This window comes from Enhydra lutris, unplaced genomic scaffold (genome assembly GCF_002288905.1).
Source record: "Enhydra lutris kenyoni isolate GAN:26980312 unplaced genomic scaffold, ASM228890v2 scaffoldscaffold26, whole genome shotgun sequence".
Classification (NCBI taxonomy): domain Eukaryota; kingdom Metazoa; phylum Chordata; class Mammalia; order Carnivora; family Mustelidae; genus Enhydra; species Enhydra lutris.
The window spans coordinates 2819047-2839917 of NW_019154110.1; the positions used below are offsets into that span (position 1 = coordinate 2819047).

The window sequence follows — 20871 nt, forward strand, 5'->3', positions numbered from 1 at the left end:
AGAAGGAGCTCCCCTTCCCTGGACCCAGAGGTTCTCTTGACCCAAGCTTGGAGCTGGGGCTGTGACAGCAAGGGCAGCAGCTTCAGGCGTCTCATGGAGATCCTTTCAACACAAGAGGGAGGCTGGGCTGTGCTCCTGGAGGAGATTAGAGCTCCTCCCTGCCGCTTCCTGGAGAGGCAATGGCAGCCAATGCCACAGCTTTGCCCAGCAGAGGAGCATGGAAGGAAGGCTCCCGGCAACAGCAGAGCTTTGCCCAGCAGAGGAGCATGGAAGGAAGGCTCCCGGCAACAGCAGAGCTTTGCCCAGCAGAGGAGCATGGAAGGAAGGCTCCCGGCAACAACAGAGCCAAAGTGTACGGCTGCTTCTCCTCACAAATGGCCCTGGTCCTCTCTCTGTCGGGCGGTTGCAAAAGATCTTAAGAGACAAGCTAGTCCAGAACTCTTCCAATCTTTCTGATCATAAAAATAACCCGGGGAAGCTTCAGAAATAGAGACTCCTGGGTCCCACCCCAAACTCTCTGAATTAAAGCTCCAGGGAAGGTGTCTGGAGATCTGCATTTTAAACAGTGCCCCTGGTGGTTCTTATCGAGCAAACCAGGGATGAGCTGAAGAATCCAGACCCCTCACTGGACAGAAGAGGAAATAAGGCCAGGAGACGGGAAGGGACTTGCTCAAGGTCACCACAGTGTGTGACAATACTGCCTTTTTTTTTTTTTCCCCTTTTTTGTCTCCTCTGTTCTGATACAGAATAACCTAAACAGAATAACAAAATCAAACACATCGTTATTCTTATATTATGAGGGAAAATGTCAAGTGCAAGAAAGCAACTGTCAGTCTAAGTGTTCCCCTCAGGGGAACCATTTCCCTAATGGGCAACGGGCCCAGAGGCCGGAAGGCAGGGGCTGTGCGGGGAGCTGCCCACCTCAGAGATCTTCTGGAACTGGTTGTTGGACTGGCTGCACTTCTCAGCTGTCTCCAGAGCGACTTTATAGTTATCCACAAATGCTTTGTACACACCGAGCTGGCTGGCCTGCAGGGAGAAGAGGAGAGAGAGAGGAGGGCAGGGGGATGGGAGGGAGGATTAATGAATGGATGACACCGTAAGCAGGGCACCTGGAGCTCCCTTGGCACTCAGAACCTCTAACTTTGCTCCAAAGGGCTACACTTGGAACAGAGGTGAAAGGCAGGATGAACATACTATAGTATCCCTTTGAACTTGACAGTTTCCATGGAAACCAGCTCAGCCAATAAGGTTAACAAGAGGGTACTGGGGATGGGGGGAGCGGGGCAGGGCCTTTGTTGGCACACAAGAAATTCAACAACATTTGGCTTTATTTAGCATCATAAAGGTCTCCTGGGGTTTGAAGCCCCGTAAAGCCTTACCCGTCTTTCATAGCCTGGAATTAGCTGGAGCCTGGAGGGCACCCGTGGCCTGCCCAGTACCCCACTCCCCAGGCTGAGTGTAAGGCACAGCATTTAAAGGTGCAGTCCCAGCGGGGTAAGGGCAGCTGGCTGGCTCAGTCAGTGGAGCATGCTACTCTTGATCTCGGGTTGTGGGTTCGAGCCCCAGGTTGGGTGTAGAGATTACTTAAAAAAAGAGATGTAGTCCCTACTTCCCTTGGCCTCCCTCAGTCCCTGTCCCTACATCCTCAGCCTCTTAAGGAGCCAGAGACCCTACCAGCCTCAGGACACATTTGCATGTCGCTCTGAACCTAACACAAAGCTTCCCACTACTTACAACCACACAGAACCTCAGCTCTGAGAGGCAAAACGGATGCCATCATCCCTTTCTGCAAAAGGGGAAACCAAGGCTCATTAACTTAATTCCTCAAATATTTATGGAAAGTCTTCCTGTGCTTTGCATATATGCATTTCCCCTTGAGAGAGGAAAGGGTAGAAATGTGAGTTACAAGCACGGTGAGGTACTATGTCATCCCCATCAATCTGCCCCAAATTTTAAAGTCTAATCATATCAAAGGTTGGCAAAAATGAAGGGGAAATTAGAGCTTTTACAGACTGCTTATGGGGGCGTCAGGCCTGTTATTTGAACAGTAATTTGTCAATAACTAATAAAGCTAAAAATATGCACAGCTCAGCCTACTCCTTAGCAAACCCACTTCTACATACAAACCCCAGAGTCTGGGGTCCGGTTCGGGAGTCAGTCAATACTTGTGACAGGTGAGCACCTGAGAAGTGGCTAGTCCAAACTGAGATGTGCTGTGTGTGTGTGTGTGTGTGTGTGTGTGCATTTTTTTTAGAAAGGGAGATGGGGCAGAGGGAGAGGAAAAGAGAGAATCTTCAGCAGGCTCCACACCCAGCTCGGAGCTGGACACGGGGCTCAATCTCACAACCTGATCAGATCACGACCTGAGCCAAAATCGAAAGTCAGATGCTTAACCGACTGAGCCACCCAGGCGCCCTAAGATGTGCTCTAAGTGTGAAATACACACTGGATTTCAAGGACTTAGTATGTAAAAGAGAATGTAAATGATCTCATTAATTTTTAAATAATGATTACATGCTAAAATGACAATATTTTCGATCTCTTGGGCTAAATACATATTTTTTAACAATAAAATGCATTCTTAAAATTAATTTCCTGCGCCTATTTCTACTTTTTTTTTTTTAAGATTTATTTATTTGACAGACAGAGATCACAAGTAGGCAGAAAGGCAGGCAGAGAGAGAGGAAGGGAAGCAGGCTCCCTGCTGAGCAGAGAAACCGATGCAGGGCTTGATCCCAGGACCCTGGGATCATGACCTGAGCCGAAGGCAGAAGCTTTAACCCACTGAGCCACCCAGGCGCCCCAATTTCTACTTTTAAGTAAGGGCTACTAGGAAATTTAAAATTAACGTACGTGGCTCGCATTATAGTTCTAGTGGAGGCACTGCTCTAGTGAAACCTGCCCTTGTATGTCCCCAAGGAGCCGTGAGCAAGGGGATTTACTGTTCCACTCTCCCTCCTGTAGAGAGACTGGGGACAGATGCTCACAAATGCAGTAATTCATATCCACACTGCAGCTACAATGATGGAACGAGATCTATGGGTAGTAACACCGACAAGTTCCCAAATGATCGAACTGCAAAATACACAAAATATATATGTTGAAAAAGTACATGTAATGCCACAAAAAGATACAGATACATAATAAAAATAGAAACTGCAGCCCAGAAGGCAACACACCAAATTCATTCCAGTAGCTGCTTCTGTGCTGAGCAGAAGGGCGAGGGGAAGGGAGACAGACTTCATCTACAATGCTTTGTTTCCTTGATTAAAAAGTCTATCTTCAGAGTTTAACATCCGTCAGTTCTGGGGGAATGAGTGCACAGTTGTTTGCTACACGTATTCTCTAGAATTTCTGGTTTAAATATTTTGCAGTCAAGTAGTAACGGAGGTTCCGCTGCCACAGGGCTTCCTCGGGGGGGATGCTGAGGTGCTGGGGAAAGCAGGCTGCCCGGGGGGGCCCACCCTGGACCACTCTGCTCTGCAGAACTCTCGTGTTCCTCCAGATCCCGAAGATCTGGGGCAGGTGGGGGGCCGGGAAAGCCAGAGGGGAAAATGAGAACGGGGGTGCTTGCAAAGAAACCAAGGCCAGAGCTGTGCAGGTCTCAGCCTCAGATGGGCCAGACTTTTGGCAAAGACGACAAATCTGGCAGAAGTGCAGGAAGGGATGAATTTAATTCCTTTTCCAGGGGGAGTACCAGCCCACCGGTGTCCCAGGCTACGGGGGAAGGTGCTAGACAATTGCTTCCTAAACCAAAGTAAAAATCATTGCTTTTCTTCTTTCGCGGATGTGCTCTCCTTGTCCCCCTTTCCCACAAGAATGATGAGGGTTGGCTGCCAAGGTCAGAACGCTATCCTCCCACCCCACAGCCTAAGGGAGTAGCAGGAGCCGAGTTGGAGCTGGAGCCACCTGGGCAGAAGACTGGCACACGGGGGTCAAGGCCCATCCCAGGCACTGCCATCTTCACGGTGTACCCTCGTCTGCAGAGCCTAAGGCCTGGCCTGCCAGGGCCATTAACTGGGATGTGGAGGTTGCTTGGAAACAGCAGCCTGGCACTGGGGTGATCTCATAAAACAAATAGCAGAGATGCTAATTCCCTTCTCTCAGTAATGGAGACCAGCTGAAAATAAACCACCTCCAGATGCCTGGGCTGCCCAGCTCCTCCCCGGCCCTCCCAGGCCTGCAGCCCCAGGGGCTACGGAGAGCCCTTCATGCTGCTGGGGGAAGGGAGGGGGATAGCAAATTCACCACCCGGGGCCTGTGGAGCTGAATGCGGGACACTGGTGACAGCAGGGTCCGAGTGACAGAGATAAAAGTGGGACAGCATTTCCACTATGCGTTGGCCTAGGTACCCCCACCCTCCTCTCATCTGTTCTCTCATGAGGCCGAGGAGAGGCTGTCCCCCGAGCCAATCCACTCAGGCTCCTGGGACCAGGCCAGGAGTGATGACTGGGTACGTGCCGTCCCTGAACAGGAGCAGGCACTCTGGGGCTGCCGGAACCAGGAGTGTGGGGTTCCCCGGCAATACCACCTTCCGGGGTGCCTCTCACTAAGAATAGCGAGGACGACGACGGTGGTGACAGCAGTGATGGTAGTAACAGTAATGCTAATGGCTGACTATTGAGTATTTACTAATTTACTATGTTCTGGGCCCTGTTCCAAGCCCTTTTCAGGTATTAACTCACGTAGTCCTCACAACAATTCAGTGAGGTAAATACTATTATTATCCTCTTTTTCACAGATGAGGAAGCTGAGTCAGAGAGGCTGTGCCCAAAGTCACAGGCTGTATCTGTAGCAGAGTCAGGATTCAAAGTCAGCTGTGGCCAGGGGCACCTGGATGGTACAGTCAGTTAAACCCCTGACTCTTGCTCTTGGTTCAGGTCATGATCTCAGGGTTGTGAGTTCAAGCCCCACTTGGAGCTCCGCATCGGGCTCCGTACTCAGCACCGTCTACTTGGGAGGCTCTTCCCCTCGCCCTCTGCCCCTCCCCTCTTCCACATGTGCACACTTTCTCTTTCTCTCAAATAAATAAGTAACTCTTGAAAAAACCAAAACAAAGTCAGCTGTGGCTCTAGAAGCTATGTTTGTCCCTACAACACTGCTGGCCTCTTGGGACGCAGACCTCAGGCCCTGTGATGTACATCCCCCTCGATGCCCTTCCAAGTTCTCCCTAGTCACAGTAGTCAAGGTCATGGTGCACTCATTCATTTACTCACTCATCATGTATTGAGTACTAGGCTAGTTCTGGGATCTAATGATAAAGAAAATGCAGCCTACTCTCTGAGAGCTTATGGTTTTAGGGAGACAGGAGGTTCCCATGTTCACTGAGGGGATAAACAAAGGGGCTACATTGGAAGTTTGGGGGAAGGTTTTGCCGAGGATGTCACTTCTAAGCTGGAAGCAGTTGGGGAAGGACATTCAGGCAGCTGGAGCTAAAAAAAACTAGAGAGGTCAGGAGTGTCTGCTGCACGGACTGAGAATAGAAAGTTCAGTGTCAGTGCGGGGAGGGAGCACACAAGGACAGGGGAAGCAACAGCCAGAGGCCAGGGATGGCCAGCATGCAAAGGGTCTCATAAGCCATTCCTCAGAGCCTGGCATTTATTCAACAGGCAAGGGGGAGCCATTGAAGGGATTTAAGTTGGGGAGAAGCGAGGTCAGGAGTTCAGGTAACTCTGCTGCTGCTAAGTAGAGGTGGGGAGGCTGGCAGGAAGGGGGGCCTGGAGGCAGGAGCCACTCCTGAGGGGAGGGGAGGGCCCCAGAGGGGGCAGGGCAAGGCAGGCCCAGCAGTGAGCATCCTCCAGAATTGGGGATGGGGAAGGGAGTGGAGAGGGAGGTACCAAGGACTAGTCCAAGGGAGTCATGGATGGATGGGGGACAGAATGGTGGCAACACCCACTGACACAGAGGCAGGAAGAAGAGCAAAGAACTTTTGAGACAGTAAGTTCAGTTCTGAACATACCGTGAGCTTGAGGCCCTAGAAGAATCTTAGCAAGAGTTTTCTCCAGTGTAAGGAGAGTACAGGCCTGTCCATTCAACCAGTCCCACCACTGCAGGGGAGGTAAAGAAGAGGCACTGCTCCCTGCCCACCTCCATTCACACCCAGACAACAAAGATCACGGACTGGCAGTCTCCTTGCTGCCTCCTGGGTGGGCGAAGTTATGGGCAGGGAAAGGTCAGTAAAGAGTGGGGATGGGGGCGCCATAGGTCTAACCTGGGGGTCCTCCGGGGAAACAGCCAGAGACAGTCTCACAGCTAGGGGAGAAGGTGTCACAGAAGCCTTGGGAACTGGAAGACCTCTGAAAGCCTTTCCCAACACTATGTCTGCATGCTAATTCTACCTTGTCTCTCCCCTGCAATGGTGGGTGGGCTGAGTTCTTGATGCTTTCTGCTCTAGGGTCCCCAGGAGGGGATCATTCACTGACCCGTCTGACCGCTTCATTTCAGAGGCAGCACCGTGGTGAGGCAAATGCCCAGTGTTTCAAGGGAGCAGTCCCTGCCTGCCCACTGACACTGTTAGCCTCTCTGTCTGCTGAAGGACAGGCAACCTGAAGCCCAGCAGGTGAACCTTCACTCCAGCCCTGAAGCCCCTCACATCCCTAGAAGCACTTTCAGGCTTTACGGTGGGAGGCCTGGAGTCGGGAAACTAGGCCCAGGGCCCCACAGAGCAGAGGTCCAGGCTTTCCTCTGGGACTCAGAAGTGACCCAGGCCTTGAAGGAGATCAAGAAGGCTGGGGATTTCTGGACGTTTCCCAACACCAGCAGCTCCACTGAGGCACCAGATAAGTGCTGTCCGTCCACGGGAGACTCACCAGCTTCTGGAAGAGGTGGCCCATGGTGACCTGGCTGTCCCACTGCTGCACCTTGGGGCAGAGGTTGTCATAGAACTCCTTGTGGATCTCATAGATGTCCTGGATCTTGTAGAAGATGGTCTCGATCTGTTGGATAGTGAGCACAGGCTGGGAGGTGGTGGCTGTGGCCTTCAGGGGTTTCATGGGCTGGGAGTGAGGAGGGAGAAAGAGAGAAGGTAAGAACCGATGAACCAGATGGGCAGAAGCTCCAGGGCACAGACATGCACTTCCCGTGGCTGGAGCTGGGCCTCAAGAAGGCCACAGAGGGCATGTGGCCACATCCTACCTCCTGTACCCATGGCAGACATTGCAAGTCGACCAAGGCAGACACTGCTGGTCGACCATGGCAGACATCACGAGTCAATCATAATGCTCTTTCTCACTGAGCCTGGTCACAGTCCCAGACTCTCTCCAAGCTGAGATTGACAGGTGAGATGAAACTTATCTGTCAACTGAGCTTATCTACACCAAGATGCTCCAGGGCCTTCAGGTGGGGTGGATGCAGGGACAAACAGTAACTCGGGACACTCCCTAACACTGGTGGGGAGCTGCAGCTGTTGCCTTCATGCCCAACAGGGGGACCGTAGGAGAATGGGACCTGGGTGCAATTTCTTCAGTGTGATTTTTCTGCATTTTCTGAACCACCTACAATGAGTAAATATTAATTTTTTAAAAAAGATTTTATTTGAGACATAGTGAGCAAGTGACAGAGAGAGTACAAGCTGGAGGAGGGGCTGAGGGAGAGGGAGAAGCGGGCTCCCTGCTGAGTGGAGAACCTGATGCGGGGCTCGATCCCAGGATCCTGAGATCATGACCTGAGCCAAAGGCAGATGTTTCACCGACTGAGCCACCCAGGTACCAGAGTAAATATTAATTTTTATCATCAGGGGGAAAAAAGCTATTAAAATTCACAGCTGAAGCAAAAAAAAAACCCTGATATCAAAAGATAAGGAACTCTTCCTTGATTGGCCTTCCCTTAGCCCCAAAGCCTGCAAAGATGCCTAGACTGCACTCCAGAGGCCCTACAGGAGACAGGGTCTGGACCCCATCACTTAGAGAAAGTATGGGAGGGGCAGACACATTTACACAGAAGACAGAAGCCTGAGTCAGACGTGCTTAATGTGTTCTTCATCTAGTGGAAAGGCTGTGCGGAAAGAGCCCTTTGACTTAGTCTGAGTCACCCTGGAAACCTAGGAACAGCCAGGAGAAGTCATGGGGGCAGGTCCCTATCACCTCATAGGATTGGTTAGTGAGCTTTCTAACCAGAGAAGCATTCCAGCCAATAACGGGTGACTAGAGGCTAGACTGGCTGGAACAGTGACATTAACAGAGACTGGAATTATCACTGGCTTGGTCTGAGAGAGGACCACCAGAGCAGCCAAGCTCCAGCAACGCCTGTCCATAAGAGGAAGTCCCATCTACCCAAATACCCAGATGAGGCTCTGACTTCCAGCTTCCCTGTCCTCCCAGCTCTAGAAAGTCCAGAAGTGAGGAAAAAGGCAGGGAAAAGCAGAGCCCTCCTTCCGAGCCTCTTAGCACTGGGACCAATTAACCCTAATGCCCAGGCTTTGCAAGGGCAGTAGGATGGGGTTTTCCCTGGTGCAGGCCAGGAGGTGTAGGTTTGAGTCTCAGCTCTGTCACTTAGCATCTGGGCCTCTGCAGCCTCATTTGTAAAACTGGGGTAATATTACCTTCTCAAGAACACTGATGGGAAGATCAAGAGCCATAATTTATATAAAATATCAAGTAGGTGCCTGGTACCTAGGAGGCAGTCAATAATGTTAGCTGCTACTATTATCATCATATGCCCCACGAATAATGTACCAAGTGCCTAATGTGAGGTCAGACCAGGTATTCAGTGACTCACCACACACGTCCCATCCCTGCCCCGTGGAGCCCCCCATTCAATAGGGGAGACAGACAAAACACAAGGAAACCGTCATACACACTATTTTCACCTGGGCACAATGAAGGAAATAAGGGGACCTCCTGAGACAGGGTGGGGAAGGACAGCTTCTCCCAGAAGGGAAGGAACATTTACCCTGAAATGGAAGCCTGGGGGCTCAGAGGACAGTGTTCCTCAATGCCGGTTCCACAGTGGGCAGGGGCTTGATGAGAGAGAGGAGCTGGAGAAAGCCAGGGAGCCCGTGTGCAGTGGGCAAGGGGAAGGAGCGAGGCCTGAGGAGAGCTGGAGGACTGGGCAGGGGCCAGACCAGGCAGGGGCAAGAAATGCAATGACCTGCCTTTCCCTGAAGGGATTTAGGCAGGTGAGTGACGGAGGGCCAATTCTCTTCTCAGGAGATTATTTTTCTGACTCAAGATCCTTGCTCTGGAGAACATTATAAGCCATGTGGGTAAACCAGACCATGTAGTAGAAAAAGCCAGACAGGGTATTACCCATCTTGGACTATAATACCAACCAAGTGGTCCCAAGGTAGTGCTGGTACAGCCCAGGGGGCTTCACAGAGGTGATGACAGGAACAGGGCCTTGAGCAGGTGGAGGGTGGGGCATGGGTAAGCAGGGAAACAGAAGAACCAGGAACCACAGAAAGGAAACACTGTTCTCCCAACCCCAGGTGGGCGGCTGCCCTCAGCTTCAGGACTCCCAACATTCTGTGAAGGACACGGAGCTGTTCCTCAAGATTGCTGTCCTAGTGGAGAGACAAATCACCAGAGTCCCAGAAACGATACTCCTTGCTCCTGCCTGGGGGTGCCGTCCCCACCCAGAGGGGGAAAAAAAGCACATAGGGCCGGAACAGCCCTGGGAAGACCAAGGGTCAGGACTTCTCAGAAGCTGCTGGGGAAGCACTCATCAGCCACCCCAGCAAAGACAAGACCCAACTGCTCTGCTTCCTCCTGAACTTCCCACTCTGTCTATAAAAAGGGAAGCAACGCGCGCTCACCAACAGCGGGTCACATGGATGGGGCCTGTACTCAGGACGGCAGAGGGTTCTCAGGACAAGGCTGGGGCCCTTTGGTCTCAGGCTTGACTTCACTGGGGTTGGCGGGGAAGAGAGAAAGTGCCGGGCGTGTGGGAGCCCCGGCTGGCCAGAGACCCTTGAAGGCAGTTACTTTTATCTGGTGAAGCCCTGAAACCAGGCCTCAGGTTCCAGATGGCTAAAAGGCAAAAGCAACCCAACACTGAACTTGCGTCCAACACTGTTCTTCTCCCCAAGGGCTAGCATGCCTCTCCCTCCTCCCAGAATCCTGCTGCAGAAAGCAGGGCTAGCCCCTGGCTCTCCATTTCATCAGGGGAGAAACAGATTCTTAAAAGAGAGGATCACTGAGTGACCCGGGAGTCGGGCCTGGCTCTCCACTTTCCACAAAGTGCTTCTCAGGAAGCGGGGCCAGGTGGGTTCTGACTCAGAGCGGGCCTTCCCACAGCCGTCTGTCAGCTCTGTCCCCCAGCGACCTGCCTTTCGAAACAGAGGCAAGAAATCAGCCCACTTCCTCCACCTCCTATCCCAGAAGGCCTGGAGGCTGCCAACGTATCATCTCAGTTACTCCTCTTCCCGGAACCCAGGGAGGGAATCATCATTAACCTGTTTTAGAGAAAAGGAACCTGAGAACCCCAAATGCGAGGCTGAGAGCGGAGGGCCGGCGAGGCCCTGTGGTGGGAAGTTCTGTAGCAATGGCCAGAGGCAGCCCCTGAGCTCACTTCCACATTCCCCACAGTGGGTGAGATGCAGAATGACACGCATCTGGTTGTCTCCCTTCCTCCACCCCCCACTCCAGCTCGGGCTGCGGCCCACTCCGTTTGTAATCTGAGCCAACTGGGAACCGGAGGTTTCCAGATTACCAAACCTTGCCCCAGCCAACCCAGGGGGGCAGGAACAGAGGCTCCTGTGTGAGTCCCAACAGCATCTGTGTGTGCACACAGCCTTGGGTACACACACCACACACACCCAGCCATCTGCATATCAGGAAGTGTTAAGCTGAGAACAGTCTGACACAAACACGGGAGGAGCAGAGCCAGAGGGGCTGGGTGATGAGTAGGAGATCTGGGAGTGCGCCACCGAGAGGAGAGATTTTCTTCCCCGGGGCCCCTCGGTCAGATCACCCCTAAAGGGCAAAGGCTTTAGTAATCAGAAAGCTGTGAGGGGAGGGCTCCCAGCTCAAGGCCTTGGGTGGAGAGGCCTGATTCCTATCTCGGAGGCTCACTGTCTGAGGCTGTAGCTGTGGAGGATCCGCCCCCTCTTCCTGGAGCCCTCCAGCATAGACCAGGTCTCCCAGTCAGCCTCCCCACTCTTCTCCTGGCCTCTGTTCAAGAACCAATCAGGGGCCTGGGATGAACAAACTGGGAGGAGAGGAGGGATGTGTCCTGGGTGGCCTGTAGGCCTGAGCCTCACAGGTTTTGCGTTTGAGGCTTGAGCTGTTAGAAAGGTGAGGCAGGGAGGGAGTGTCTTGGCCCCTACTTCTGTTGCTATCTTTGCCCCAACACAGGGAAGCTCACCTTAGGCCCAATGACTGACAAGAAGGCACACACAGGTTGGACTCCAATAGGGCCCAGCCTCCTCTGAGGACTCGCCTCCCCTTCCTTCAGGGAAAGGCTGTGTTGACAGAAACAGGCCCCAACCTGCGTCTCTCCCAGGACTGGACAAAATAACAGCAGCAGCTAACGCTTTAGTCTCTGTTCTAAGAGCTTCACACACAAACTCCTTTTGTTCCCACAACAACCCCACAAACAGAGTACTCGTATCAGTATCCGGGGTCTGCAGATGGAGAAGAGGTGCCACAAGGGTTCACGAATATTCTGAAGGGCTCGAGCTTGAGAGCAGTCAAGCAGGGATTCTGACAGGCCATCTGTCAGAGGGTCCTCTGTTGGAACTCCTCTCAAACACACATCCTTTCAGTAATGACAACGACGCCCCCTCACTTGGCTGTGGCAATTCTCCGTTCCTGAGGTGTGTCACGTGCATCTGACTGGTCCTCCGCTTGTCCTCCTTCCTTCAGCTACCCTGAGTGCCTGGGACCCCAAAAGGGATCACCTGAGCTTCTCAACCCCGTGAAGAAGACAGAGAAGGTCACGGGATTATTCTCATGTTCAGATGAGGCTCAAGGAGGTTATGCACAACTTGCCCAAAGCCAGGGGTTTCCAAAATGACAATACCCACGAGAAAGAATGTGGCCCAGTACATACACACACACACACACACACACACACACACACACACACACACCCCACACCCGAAATTAAGTGAAATAGTACTTACTCTTACTATGCACAATGCACACTGGTATTTTCTTTCTCATTTTATAAAAAATGCTGGCTCCAACCTACATTGATTTCATGATGCACTAATGGGTTCAGATCCAGATAAGAAAAACAGTGCCATGAGTCTATGATTAATGGCAGAGCCAAGTCTTGCCTTAGTTCTGGCCCCAGACCACAGTCCTTATCTGTCTGCTGGACTGTCCAGCTCTTGAACAACACTGTCATGCCTACCAATAAACTCTCAGTGAGAGGTACCACAGACCGAGCCCAGGCAGTCACAAAGTATCTACACATTTCTTTTATGAATTTTTTTTTGATGCACATTTCTTTTTTTTTTTTTTTAAGATTTTTGTTTATGTATTTGAAAGGGGGTAGAATGAGAGCATGTGAGTGGGGGGAGGAGCTGGGGGAAAAGGACAAGCAGACATGGGGCTCAAGCTCATGACGCTGAGATCATGACCAGAGCCGAAATCAAGAGTCGGACACTTAATCCACTGAGACACCCAGGCATGGCAAAGTATCTGCACATTTCGATAGTTATTCCTGGGGTAATAAATGCCAAGGCCCCTGGCATCCTGGTTGGCAACATCTCATATCACAACAGGTACATAAATGTGTATCTTATAGTTCTTACAAGAATGAGTTTCTGGGGTACCTGGGTGGCTCAGTCGTTAATCCTCTGCCTTCAGCTCTGGTCATGATCCCAGGGTCCTGGGACTGAGCCCTCTGTCAGGCTCCCTGCTAGGCAGGAAGTCTGTTTCTCCCTCAGCTTGTGCCCTCCCCCCCTCCTCAAATAAATAAATAAAATCTTAAAAAAAAAAGAATGAGTCTCTACTCATCTACATTTCTTATTCCCTCTTTTACTGATATCATCCCATGTCTCAGGCTGCAAAACACCCAGGGGGAGGCCTTTACATTCCCCAGTTCCTCTGTGTAAGATCTAGCCACATCTAAGGTGCACTTTCTTTAAAGGAAAAAGGCGTCACATCTAATACTTCCCTCCCAGTCTGAGTCTCACAGTGCTGCCATCTTGGGAGGAAACTGAGGCATCTTCACAGAGGGTTGGGGTTGGTCTAATGCCTCAGAGCTATGGTGCTTCTCAAACGATACAGACACCCGCCTACCTCACACTTCCTGCCACGGGGCCTGAGGAGAGCCACGGCTCACTATCTGTGGGAGGAAAAAGGACTGCAACCAGGGCATGACAAAGAGGACTCGGCTTGATTGACTGGTAGAGACTGCCCAGAGCAGTGTGGAGGTGGAGGCTAGGTCCTCACCTGGGCCACACCTGGGCCCCCACCTGGACAGAGCACCGTCACTCATCAGTGGTGCCTGTGCGTGGTCAGCAGCCACGGGAGTGTTCATCTCCAACATGGTTGTGTTTCTCCCACCTTTCCCAGGGCAGGTCAAGGAGGCCTGGGGCTGAGAGGCACAGGCCCCCTTTTTGGCAATGACCCCAGCTGCCCAATGCCAGGCTGTCAGACTCTGCCCACTGGGAAGGACTGGTCCAGGTCCCCCTTCTCCTCCCACCCCAAAAGCAGTTTGCAAGCATGGCGCTGACCGGCAAGCCGGAGCACAGACTCACCAGCAGCAAGGCTTCCAGCTGGTTAATATAGATCTCTTCGCTGGCCAGGAACCCCGAGAGAACCAGCTTCCTCATCTCCAGGCCCTTCCCTGCCTCCACCTGTAGGAAAGCAAACCAAGAACCAAGAGCTCATGAGAAAGGAGGCTAACATCCTGAGCCATCCATTTTCTTGCCTTTTTCCTCCTCTTTCACAGACACTTTGGTAGGGAATAGAAGCCAAATACATTTATGATAATTTGGAAAATCGGAACAAAAAAGGAAAAACGATCATCCATATTTCTGGTGCTCACACCTCGCTTTTTCTTCCACATTCTTTTTCCCACATTTCCTTATTTGCCATCCATCCAGCCACCTATTCCATGGTAATAAAGGACCTGCGGCAGTTTAGTGGAGGAATATGGACAAGGAAAATCAGAGGCGGGCACCTGGGGGGCTCAGTCAGTTAAGTGGTGAACTCTTGATCTCAGCTCAGGTCTTGATCTTGGGGTTGTGAGTTCAAACCCTGAGTGGAACTCCAGGCTGGGTGAGGAGCCTACTTCAAAGAGGAAAAAAGAAAGGAAATCGGAGCCATGGGTGAGGCAGGGTACGGTCATATAGGAGGGCCCAAGAGGGGCTGGAAAAGGCTCCTGGAGGAATCTCTACTCATAAACATGAGTTTATACTCATAAACTGAGAAGAGGGGTAGAGAGAATGGAAGCGGCTATGGGAGCCTCATCTTGTGGCCTTCTAGCTATATCTTCCTTTCCCCAAGGGCTCAACCCCTAACAGAAGGTGCTGGCTGTGGGGTCTTCAGCCTCACCCCTGTATCCCCCAGCATTTCCTGACTGCCTCACTGTGCAAGGCACATATCCTAACTAACCTCCTCCCCACTCCAGAATTCCTTCTCCTTTACAGCGATCATGCCCCACTTAGCCTTGGAAGTCCATCTTATTCGTCTCTTAAAATGACGCTGTTCCGTCCCTCCCTGCGGGAGAAGCTATAAACTTTGGCTCTGCAGCCTGGATTCTTCTAATGGACCTCTGCCTCTCTCTCCTCCCTTTACACCACACACCAGAGCCTGGCTAACCTTCTGAGGACACCACCTTACACCAAATGCTTGCCAAGGACTTAATATCAGTGCTGTGAAATCTTGCCGTTTGCAAGGATGTGTATGGGCCTAGAAGGTGTAAAGCCAAGTGAAATAAGTCAGTTGCAGAAAGACAAATACCATACAATTTCACTCGTATGTGGAGTTCAGGAAACAAAAGGCAAAAGAGACAGCAAAAAAACCAGACTCTTAAGTGTAGAGAACAAAGTGGCGGCCAGAGGGGAGGCAGGTGGGAGGATGAGTGAAACGGGTGAAGGGGGTTGAGAGTGCCCTTTTCATGATGAGCTCTGAGTAACGCAGACAATTGCTGAATCACTATATCATATACCTGAAACTAATATAGCACTAATACAACTATCTACACCAGAATTTAAAAAAGAGAAACAAAAATTTCGACGCTACAAAAAGTGATTACTTGGGGATTCAATTAGGTCATTCATTCATTTATTTATTCATGCAACAAATATTTACTGAACACCCACTGGACTCTGTAGATACACCAGGAAGCAAACAAACTATAATCCCTACTCTTACGTGGTTTATAATCTAGAGGAAAGACAGTAAAAACAAAAAAACAAGTAAATATAAATATATAACAATGCCCTGTGATATGAGGTCTGGCTTAGTCTTGGCTTAAACACCTTTGTTGGCTCCTAGAGCCTCTTCTGACCCTGGTGACCTCCCCCTGCCCACCTCCCGTGCAGCCGGCAGGTCTCTGGGTCTTCCCAACCTGCTGGGAGTGCTTGGGCCTCTGCACTTTGGTTCCTGCTGCCTAACAGGCGGGCTTCCACCCTGGCTCTTCTCTGCAGCACTGACCCTCCTGCCTGAGGCACTGCTCGGTGATTCCAGGGGTGGAGGTTGGGGGATGAAGCAACATCACACTCCTCTGCAGAGCCCTGAAGGCCCACACCATACAGTACCCCTGGCACGTGGGCACCTTACACTTACTAAGCCTTTTAAGTTCTTCTCATGCTCCTTTAGCCCTCATATACCTCACTGAGGCGGGTACTAGATTTTTCCATCATGCAAATGGAAGCAAATAGGACTTGGAGGAGGGAAGGGACGAGGCTGGGGTCAGAAGTGGCAGAGCTGGGACTGCATCCCAGTCCTTCAATATCAGATTCCAGGCTGTCCCACTGCTTAAAAGAGTAACACCACCTTCCCACCCCCACCCCCGTTCTCATTTTCTTTTTCAAGCATCAGGTGCTTTCCCAGAATCACGCACAGAACCCTCTCTGGGCATGAGATGCACACCCTTACTTATTTGGCACAGGCTGGGAGAGTATATGAAGCTATCAGAAATTTCTGACGTCCAGGGCAACTGGGTGGCTCAGTGGGTTAAGCCTCTGCCTTCAGCTCAGGTCATGATCTCAGGGTCCTGGGATCAAGCCCCGCATTCTTCCCCAGCCCCCCCACCTCCGCCTGTCTCTTTACTTGTGATCTGTGTCTATCAAATAAATAAATAAAATCTTAAAAAAAAAAAAAATTTCTGACGTCTGGAGAAGAGTGGCTTTCCCCAGCTGCACAACCTGCCCCACTGTGTTCCCACAGCTTTCCCACCATGCCCCAGGGGAGGGCTAGAATCCTTGGCCTTCCAGCAGCCCAGGTATCCAATCTGCGCCACAGGCCACTGCCCCCAGTCTCTGAAATGTTATCTGACCCTGTGACCGAAAAACAATATCCTGCTAGAGATGTCTGCACCCTAGTCCCCCAAGCCTATATACATACGTCACCTTATATGGAAAAAGGGATTTTGCAGGTATGATTAAGTTAAGGATTTTTTGATGGAAAGATGACACCGGATTATGAGAGCTCAAGGACATTTATGAGGGGGTGGAAAGAGGGTCATAGTCAGAAAAAGCAATGTGACCAAAGAAGGAGAGCAGGAGGAGGGAAAGTGATTGCAAAGACTGGAAGATGCTATACTACCAGCTTCCAAGACCAAGATGGGGCCATGAGCTGAGGAGTACAGGGAGCCTCTAGAAGCTGGAAAAGGCCTGGGAATGGATTCTTGCCCCTAGAGCTTCCAGAAGGAATGCAGACCTGCTAACCCTTTAAGGCTTGCATGTAAGAGAATAAATTTGTGTTTTAAACCACGAAATGGGTGGTAATTTGTTTTGGCAGCATTAGGAAACCAGGAGGGACAGCAAGCTTTAGGAAAGGGCAAGAGTTACGTACTTATGGCTTCACAAGTACCAGGAGCCATTGGGAGAGCTTTCCAGGGATTAACTCAGGACAATCCCACCCTCTGGAAGGTGTTGTCATTATCCCCCTGAGGCACGGAGTGGAAACCGCCAGCTGCTGGGGGGCTCAGGCACACAGCACACCCTTCAAGGAATGAGATCTGAGCTGGAGCCCAAAGCAGGGCCCCAGGTGGTCCCAGGCCCCCCTGGTCAGACTTGAGGCCACCTCCCTGCACACAGCACCAGCCCCGCTCCTTCCCAAGCCGGACAAACGGGAACTTGCCTTCCATGCTGGGGGGCCAGTGATTCCCCCCGCCCCCCCTTGCTGTTCCCTGCCAGCCGAAGATTTATCTGAGAGGCTGGCAAACATCTTGTAAAAGAAATCACTTGAAGGACGTTGTGAGCTTCCCTGGAAGGCTGGCTGGTCTAGGACCGGGGATGAAGACCTGATCACTGCAGATCCAGCCACACTGTCCCCCACCTCGGCATTGAGCACAGAGCCTGTGACAGTCCCTGCAACAGCCCAGTTCAGCAAGACCCTCTCCTCAAGAGACTCCCACCTGAGTCCAATCTGAGCTCCCCAAAAGTCAAAAGTCACCCCCCAAGAGTCCCACTATGGGCTATTCTCCCTCCGAAGTTTCGCTGGCATGGGGTGAAGGTCGGGGAGAGCTTAAGCACGTGAAATGAAGTTCTGCTCACGTTATCAACAGGAGGCCTATTCTCACCAAAAACCTCTTCCTTTTTTTTTTTTTTCTTTCCTCTTACCCCCATGTTCCTGGCTTAGAATTATCTGGAAACTCACAACTGTTTCTTCAATCCTCGTGGGGCTATTCTTGTTTCAAAAAACACCAGGGCTGGACATTCATTCATTTTGTACCATGTACCGGGCTCTGGGATACAAATACAAAGGTGAGAGCGCCAGTCTCTGTGCCCAGAGAGCCCTCCGGAGGTGGTGCCCACGTGCCCAGAATGCTCGAGGCCAGTTCTCTGAAGAATTCAGGGACCCCCCTGCCCCAGTCTGTGCCATACTGCCTGTCGGTCCCCCAGCACAGGGAAGCTGCATGGTCTCTGCTATCCTCTCCAAGCGGAGCTCATGAAACACAGCCACTATAGGCTGGTTCACTCCCAGAATTTCCCACAACCTGCAAGGCTGCAAGTCGGTCAGGTCAAGGCCCCCAAATCCAAGCATTCAAGCCCCCCTGGGAGGGACAGTGTCTACAAGGTCAGGTTAGCCAGCTCTGGCCTGGTCTTCTAGAGCGCAGAAGCTAAATAAATAAAAGCCTCTAAAGGTTTGGGTCTAGGCCAAACCAAAATACGATCTGTCCAGGAACTGTGACCTCCTCCAAGACAATAGCAAGGACTGAACAGGCAGGGGCACCTGCCATTCGGAGCCTTGGGGCCAAGTGGCGCTGTACCCAGCAGAGTTCGGCTCATGGGCTGCACCACTTTTCGGGGTGCACCCAGCAGGAACTGCGCAAAAGAGATGCCACCAGGCTAGGGGGCTGTGCCCATGCCAAGCACCAGCTTTAGGAGAGCTGGCCCTTCTCTGAGCCAAGACAACGTAGGGCCATCCAGCCATTGCTCCTCTTGCTAGTGCTAGGCACTGGGGAGCTCTCCTTCAGCTACTGCCTTAGCAGAATCTGGAAGGGGGGCACAGCCCACTCTCCTGGAGAGTGGATCCCTCTATTCCAGGCTCCCTGCTGTCTGAGGCCCTAGACAGGCAGGTCCCAGCAGGGCTTCCAAAGGTCAGGTGTGTGATTCCCATCTTTGCAGTTCTGTCACTCACACCTCCGACACTACCGTCTACTTAAGATCGTTTTTTTACAACTGACTTCTTAAAAGCCCAGCCTCATCCCAAACATGATATTTGAAATCATAAGATGCACAAGTCATATTTTTCCTAATACACATTAAAATATAAACCTAACTATTGAAGTTCAAGAAATACACCTAGGTGCCTTCTAAAATCACATCTCAAGTCATCCTAAGTGGGTTTCACACTCCTGGAAACACCTCAGTGGGGGACACAGGCGTGGCCATGTGGGGCCCAAGGGCGGGAGGAAACAAATGTGGGCGTTTCGACTCTGTTAAAAACTGGCCCAGAATAACACCTGATGGGCTAATCTGCATGACAAAAGGACTTTCATTCCCGACAAAGGAGTTCCTTTAAATAGCAGCTTTTAGATAGCATGGCCGCAATCAGCCCTGCGTACCTTGAAATAGAATTGTGCGAAAGATTTTTGGAAAGCATACAACCCTTTACCGCCAGGAGATGGTGTGGCTAGAGTATCAATGTGATTATTTGTCTATGGAGAATTATGTCCTCAAAAGGGGGTCTGGGTTGAAAGACACGACAAGCCCCGGCCCCAACTCTGGAGGAAACCGCTGCCCTATCCACCTCTGTCCCTGGGGAAAGACAGAAGCATCTCAGAAATTACACTGAAAGCAAGATTGATTTATAGGACACATGCTCAGGGACACAGCAGCTGCTGAAGGTAAGTACTCCTGAAGGAAAGTAATAGCCCAGAGAGAAAGGCCTTGGATTCCCACCAGCTGCTGAGAGGAGTCTATGGTGCAGACTGCCAAGACCATCCCTAGCCCAGGACAGGGACGTACCCTCCAGAAGTGCCCCTTGACCATGCACATGCACACACACACACGCGCGCGCACGCGCGCTTGCACAAACGTGCACCCGGTCCAGCTCTGACCAAAACAGAAGCGGTCTCTCCTCCTCTGAAGTTCATACCCTGTTATTGGAACCCTGAGGACTTTCTCTTTCTAGTCCTTTTATCTGTGCACTTGCCCCCTCGCCCTGAGTTGTGAACTCTTCATGAGAAAGGATCATGCCCGTTCATCCCGTCTTCTCCCCAGTGCGAGGCAGAGTGCTTTGACTAGAACAAACCTGACGGTGTTTGTTGAATGACTCAATTCAATGAGGTTTCTCCCCACCCCTCTGCAGCCACCTTGCTTGCTGGCTCCCTCTCCAGCTGACCAAGCTTGGTAGAGAGAGCGAGGGTATCCTGGAGGTGTTCAGGATGAGATGGGGGTGGGGGAGAGATCTGGAATTCACCAACACTCAGGAAAGGCCCCTTTCCCCATGCTGAGACAAGTCCAGGAAAACTGAGGCCACAAAGAGCGGAAGGGGCCGCTCTCAGGGATCTGGGAGGGTCTGGGTTTTTAGGGGTCATGTGTGCCTGGGGGTGGAACAACTCTGAATAGAACAAGGCCGGGAACAGGGTACCTTCTTTGCAGGCCCCATGGAGCCTTGCTCCCTCCCTCCACACATTCACTGCGCACCAGCCCCATCCCAAGCTCTTTGCAATGTTCAGCAAGCAGTGAATACAATATGGCCCTTGCCCTGGAGGAAAACGGCATAATCGAGGAGGCAGACATCCAGAGTTCTGGGCAGAATGAAATATGGGCTAAGACCCAGGTATAAGCCAGAGTCTAGAGTAAGGGTGGTTCCATAAGGAAGCCCATGAGCAGGACCCCATCTGTGCTGGGAAGGGGTTCTGAGAAGGCCCATCAGGAAACCCCCTACACCTCGCATCCCACACACTATTTGGCTCTTGGTTCCAGCCAGTGCTCTTGGTTCATTGCCAGACTTTCCCCCATCCTGTTCCTGGTGGGGAGGTTGCTCAGACCCTAAGTGCAGAGACCTCTGCAGGCCTGGTGGAGATGTGACTGAACCCCAGTGCTCTGAGCTAGCACCAGATGAGAGAACCAGGGGTGGGATGTGAGCCACCGCCAGCCTCCCATTACCTCTCCTCTCTCCTCCGCACCCAGGCCCACAGCTACAGCTGCACCCAGACGCTGCACATCAGCCATCTCCTGTGGGTCTCCAGCCTGTTTTCACCTCCATTAGCTTGCCCTTGGAACCACAATGTAGTGTGGGTGTGGCATGGCTGTGATTCCCCATCCTACAGGAGGGACAGAGGCCAGAGAGGCTC

At 51.7% G+C, this 20871-nt stretch overlaps 1 protein-coding gene across 4 annotated transcripts in view; it reads right to left on the reverse strand.

Moving 5' to 3' along the window:
• Window positions 1-20871, reverse strand: part of LOC111151605 (active BCR-related) — a 178364-nt gene that overhangs the window by 59356 nt on the left and 98137 nt on the right. For all 4 annotated transcript variants that reach the window (XM_022509693.1, XM_022509692.1, XM_022509695.1 and 1 more), the window contains 3 exons: window positions 13652-13750; window positions 6813-6998; window positions 922-1029 (listed from right to left, as the gene is read on the reverse strand). In XM_022509693.1, coding sequence (XP_022365401.1) covers window positions 922-1029; window positions 6813-6998; window positions 13652-13750 — 393 coding nt within the window. The remainder of the gene's footprint in view (window positions 1-921; window positions 1030-6812; window positions 6999-13651; window positions 13751-20871) is intronic.